General features: G+C 36.3%; 1 protein-coding gene across 1 annotated transcript; it reads right to left on the bottom strand.

Moving 5' to 3' along the window:
• Window positions 1-335: 335 nt before the first annotated feature.
• Window positions 336-5,995, bottom strand: LOC122064749 (histidine-containing phosphotransfer protein 1-like). Its single transcript, XM_042628506.1, has 6 exons — window positions 5,723-5,995; window positions 5,241-5,371; window positions 5,074-5,142; window positions 4,038-4,109; window positions 2,396-2,468; window positions 336-748 (listed from the first exon to the last, which is right to left on the bottom strand). The coding sequence occupies exons 1-6, from the start codon at window positions 5,777-5,779 to the stop codon at window positions 707-709; spliced, it is 444 nt and encodes a 147-aa protein (XP_042484440.1). The 5' UTR covers window positions 5,780-5,995; the 3' UTR covers window positions 336-706.
• Between the last annotated feature and the right edge of the window lie 218 nt (window positions 5,996-6,213).

Here is a 6,213-nt window from a genome sequence, read left to right as displayed (position 1 = left end):
TAGTGTGGGCTCAGGCTTGTTGGGTCTTGCATCCCTAAGTGTTCTACTCACCCCTTGTACCCCATGATCACTAATGTTCTCACCACCACTACTTCAGAATGTGACACTGCCTTGGAGCATAGATGTCCTGAATTTGTTTGTTTCCCTTAAACCGATGTTAATCAGAGTTAGTTTCGGAAATCTAAATCAATTATAAGCGACCAGTTTCTTTTAAGCCCATTAAAGTCCGAATCGAGTCTACTAACACCCTTAGCTGCATAGGTTTATGCCTTAACTCTCTCCAATTAGTAGGTGGTTTGGATCATACACAATAATAGAAAGTTCCACACCAAATATTGATTATAACACGTCGTTACATTCATCTGGACAATAAGAGCAATAATGGCAGACGATCTAAGAATTCTATAAAATAATGTCATCATTCAATTGACTCAATTTTCAGCCAAGAACCCAAAACAAACATTCAAAATCAAATCAACTTGGCAAAACAAGCTGATCATTGTTTCATATGCCAATAAGTCTACCAAAAATATGTACACTTCTTAGACAGAACTTCTAAGTAACATGCCATCTAACACCCCTCTGAGACCATTACTAGATCAGTTAGAAATTGATTATGTAACCATAGAGAAACAGCCAGAGACCAGCTTCACTAGCACTTCATTGACAAACAATAGCATGCTGCAAAGGAACACCAATCTAGACACTAAGGCCATCGAACACCATAGGAAAATATCTTTTCCTCCAGCTGCAACCAAAAGCCGCAGAAAAAACTGTTAGAACAAGCAAACTGTTAAAAGAAATTGTTGTACACTATCCTTGTATTTCTCTTTCTTTCTCAATAAAATTGATTACTTATCAGAAAAAAGAAAAATTAAAATAAAAATAATCTAAAGACACCAGGTAATTAGTTAATTCCTTCACATAGCCCTGTCAAAATTGTTTTCAAAAAGGTTACAACATCAAAGGTTAAAGGAAGTTTCTTTAGGAATTACTAAATTATTATCTATTTTCGACACAATCCAATTCTAAGAAAACAACCCCACCAGAATTTAGGATTTGTAACTTGTCTAATTCGCATTTGCTACAAAGTTTCTGAGGTTCAAAGACAGGCTTGGTTCACTTCAGGCATGGCTAATTAAATGCTGTATATTATCTATTTACATAAATAATTAAAGACATTAAATAATAAAATAATAAATATTTTTGTTGTATTGCTATTCCTTTGCAATATTCTGTCCCAGTTTAAGTTATGGAGCTGGGAGGGGGGGGGGACTTACTGAACTGAACTGAACTGATGACTTTGGACCATGGGTTTTATGCAGTTGAAACTAAGGATGAAAATCTAGCTATATAAAATAAAAAGAATTAGACCAATAGCCAGTACAAAATAAAAAAAAAAACACGAACATATTCAATCAAAAAGCTCAATAATTTCCTTTCCAGGTATATCACTATATCTTGGAATTTTATCTCTAATTCTACCTATGGTTTTTCCCATGTTCATGTATCTGCTTCGTAAAACCTTTCCACTGCATGAAACACCACATCCAATATCTATAAGAGCTGAAACCTCCCATACATAGAGCATACAGAATAATTCCAAGGAAATAAAACAGTAAAAAATACCATCATAAAGTTTCACGTTCACTTATTGGCTACATTCAGATACACAGTAAATAAATGGTAAATTTGCAACTAGGACTATAAGGATTGTTGGGAGATGCAAATGAATATGGCTCATATGGATGAGAGAAAGAGGCAAGGAGCATTACTCATCTGGTCCCACCTAGGTGACCTCTGGTCCTCAAATTTTTGTCCAATTAAATAATCATCAATTCATTATCATGTATTCCCATGTTTTATATACATGAATGAATTGATGATCATTTATTTTCATTTCTACTAAAAAAGCAAGGGGTAGGCCTAAAATGACCATAGGTGAAGTAGTAACGAAAGACATGCATATTTTAGGTCTTGTCTCAAGTATGACCTTGAATAGAGCTGTTTGGAGGGCAAGGATCATTGTATCTAGCCCTATTTAAGTGGCATTTTACTGAGTTATTGTTGTATTGCTGTGTTCCTTCCCTTTAATTATTATTATTATTTCTTTTTGTCCTTGCATGGATCCATGTAGCCGACCCCATTTAGTTGGGATAAGACTAGGTTCTTGTATTTCCCATGTTCTGACGGCCCAAATAATGACAGAATTGGATGGCTATAATCATCCCATTTAATAAATTTTTGCACAGATCTCCAATGCAGACCCTTCATGAATAGTAGGCTGGACAACACATCAAACAAGAAAGGGGGAAATTTGCAGAAATGTTTCTATTTTAACAAAAAAAAATATTAATCGTCCAGAAAAGATTAAAAAGGCAAATTGTTGTATTACCTGAATAATCTTTTGGAATTTATCTTCCAAGCGGTGGTATTCATTTTTCATCTTGTTTAGAGCCCAGATGCACCTAAAATGATAACACATCAAACAAGTATATTAGTGAGAGGATCCCCTTACTCATGACAAACAAAATATGCGACTTTAGACTACCATTCTATGAGAGTTTGCTCATTTGGGCTCCAATGCATGGTGAGACCAGCATTGGTGTGCTCAGGCATGTTGGGCAAGGGCCATGTCATATATGCCAGTCTGAACATGTCCAATTATTAAATTGGCATAGGCATACAATGATCAGGCAGGTTCAGGTGATGTAATTGGGCCAGGAATCATGCACAAGCCAGGCAAGCACATACATTGGAGGCCAGGTCAAAGTAGGTGTGCAGCCCTAGCTCAATGATTGTCATTCTCATCAGCACTTTTTCCTACTTAATACATGAGGAAGACCATGTTTCCAGAGGTGAGTTTATATTACTCACTCAACACTTCAAGCCATGTCCCACTGAAGGCAAGATATAGAATCAAAATGGTATCTCTTCAGAAATGTCAACATTTCAAGGTCCACCATACAAGGCCCCATTATAGTATTGCCTCTTTTATGTTAAAACTTCTTGTTTGAAGTACTGCAAACCTCTGTTTTCAAGTCCCTTGGCTGAGATCGTTTATGCACGTCATGGCATTAACTCATAAAGCATCGGGTCTGAGGGGAGAGAGAATTTGACATTAATAGATCCAGAGTATCAATATTACATGGTGCCCTTGATTCACAATATTCATTAACAGCTAAGGTGTAAACAAGCATACTTTGTACCTGGGGTCTTCTGATCCACAACATTATTAAACAGAAGTGATATTAAGCAGATATGCCAACTACATCCTTAATATCTCAACAAACCCTATAAAAAAAATTTTTAAGTAGGATGCAGATCACTTTGAATCCATCCTAGATACATTGAAACTGATAAAAAAAAAATCTTGTCCACTGCTTCTTTCACTAAATATATGAAGAATGGAGCATTTCCACTGAAAAACTCAACTATATTGCAACAGAAATTTTTCACAATTTAGTTAAGGGAAAAGGAAGCATGCACCGCCCTTGTGCAGATTCCAATATACCCCTCCCACATAATAAACATTGGGGTCTCTCTCTCTCTCTCTCTCCCTCTCTGACCATGTGGACTCCATACGCGGATATTCTTCAGACCCTCACTGGTGTAGTATGCAGATTCCTTCTTACACTAGCATAGTAGAAAACTCCCCTGTTAGTTAATAGTCATCCCACTCAAGGCAGAATATTTTCCTACAAGTTTTACAAAGATAGTGCCTAATTCTGGATCTCAATCACACTGAACAATGGATTACCATTACTAATTCAGGACTCACTCTGTTGATACACCGTTAATAGAAAAAGCATGCAATAAACCGCTCAAAATATGCAGCAAATATCCATTACATATAATAGAGAGTGCGGAGAAGATAGCAGCATTTTACTGAAATGATGATACTTTAGTAACGCATAATAACTGCAGAAGAATGAATCGAGTATCTTAAATGTAGAAAAAATGTGTAAAGCATAGGAAAAAATGTGTAAAGCATAGGGAAAATATTAAAAATTGAATTGAGTATAGGAACTTCTTACCCCTCCCTGTAATTGGCATCACAAGCCTGGTGGAATTCATTGCAGGCGTTCTTGACGAGCTGAGCCCCAATACTTCATGACCAAATACAGAACACTAAGTAAGAAAGACTTTATATATTATAATTATACTACAAGAGGGTAGATCGAATCATTTCCCCTGAGTAGTTCAATGCTACCTATCTACAAAATTTTAATGCCAGAATGGACAATATCATATGTTTAGGCATCTAATTAAGTAGCTTCTTTTGGCACAAGGAAACTCTATGCAGGGGACTTTCTTCCTTAGTATTTACACTTCCTTTTCCTCAAGGCTTTTTTTTGTTTCCAGGTAACTCCAATGCAATGGAAACTTTGCAGGTAATATTACTATAAAAATTCAGGATTTACTTCATTCTTTTAAGCAGTCTTTACCTGGAAACAAATAGGGCCTAAACAAAAACAGTTTTTAAGGTATTAAAACGTAAAATCTAAAATAGGCCAGAGGAAGTATTTATTCCACCAGATTTTGCCAAATTTTTTTAATTGATAATGATAAAAATTGCCAAAGGAACTGCCTATTGGTGTAATTACAAAACAAAGCACAATGACTTTGGAACTTTTTGGTAATCATTATCAACTCCCTTTCTCTCCTACAGCTCTGCATGTAGCATAAGTACAAAAGAGGACAAAAAAAAAAAAAATCACTTAGGAGATCTGGTTAAATGACTTTGATGCATAACGAAAACCATCTGACCTTATTGTAATACAACTCCTCTACCATCTAATCATCCAAACATAAACAAAGAATGCAATCTAAATATATTGTTAGGACCAAACAACCCAGAGTCCAGAAATTTTAGTGAGGTCATCCTTGAGAATTGTCAACTAAGTTGTTAATCTTGAAACCTCTAGATGTCAAATGCAAGGCACACATAAGTCAGAAATAAACATACATGTTTAAGAATTTCTCATGCATTTTCTAATGTATTTGGACCGGACAATGATGCCATTCAAGACTTGGTACAATACTTGTTTAGGAAAATTGACATCATATTACCTTGAGCTGCTCCCTTTGAGCTGGTGAATATATGACTCCATCCCTTGGAAATCAACCACACGTTCACTCCTTGCAATAGATTTGACACACAAAATAAATAAATAAAGTAATGAACCAGTTAGTTAAACGCCACAAAAAGATGTCACATTATGTCATAAGGGAAGTACAGATAATTCTTGAGTTCATCTATGATCTTTACAGTGTCCTGGCAGAACAACTTGATTACGTCCGTGACAAAGGAAGGATTGCTTGCATCTTGCAATGCTTGAAGCTGAGCAAATTGGAGGTCCAAAATTCCCTGCATGACATTATATGAACGAGTATCACTGGCCAAGCCAATCAAATATTGAATAATTAACAAAAGAAAGCAAAGTAACAAACCCAATAATTGTTAAAAAAGAAGAAAGAAACAGAGAAGAACAAGCCAAAACGACAGCATATATTCCTTAATGGAAGGGGAAGATCCAATGCTCATAGTTTCTAAAAAAAGGAACTCGAGCAACAAACCCAATACCTTGCAGGGAAAACCTCAAATCCCTAAAAGCCTAGAAAAATAAAGAGAATGATGGATTGATATTTTCCAGAATAAGCTCCAGAAAGAGAGAATTTCTGAAAGAAGAAGACAGCAAGTGGGGGATGAATTGGTTACCTCAACGTACATGGACTGCACGATACTCTGAAGTTCTTGTCTGCAAGGATCAGCCATTAGCTTTCTCAAAACTAACTCAAAAACGGAGCTGAAGAAGATGAAAGAGAGAGCGAGGACTGAAGGAGACGACGAACAATGTCGAGCTGCAAATCTCAGGAGAGCGACAGAGGAAACATTGGCTACTGCTTCCTTTTATATATATATATTGTGTTTCCATTCTCGTGTCTTTAAAGAAGTTCCGAAGGTTTCGATCCTCGAAAAAGATTTTGGTTACCTTCTTCAGCTCTCTCACGAGTCTCTAAACTACTAAATTAGTCTCTCCCTCTGCCTTTTCAAATTGTTAGTTATTAAACCGGACCTTCTGGTTGGACCCAATGAGGGAAAATCCGGTTCAACTTGTCGGTCATTGGGGAATCAACAACTGTCAAGCAAGCCCTCCACCGATTTATGTGGGTGGCTTTGGTTTTTAAGATATTATTAATAAGGGAATA

This window comes from Macadamia integrifolia, unplaced genomic scaffold (genome assembly GCF_013358625.1).
Source record: "Macadamia integrifolia cultivar HAES 741 unplaced genomic scaffold, SCU_Mint_v3 scaffold1747, whole genome shotgun sequence".
Classification (NCBI taxonomy): Eukaryota; Viridiplantae; Streptophyta; class Magnoliopsida; order Proteales; family Proteaceae; genus Macadamia; species Macadamia integrifolia.
This window is presented reverse-complemented; position numbering and strand designations above follow the sequence as displayed.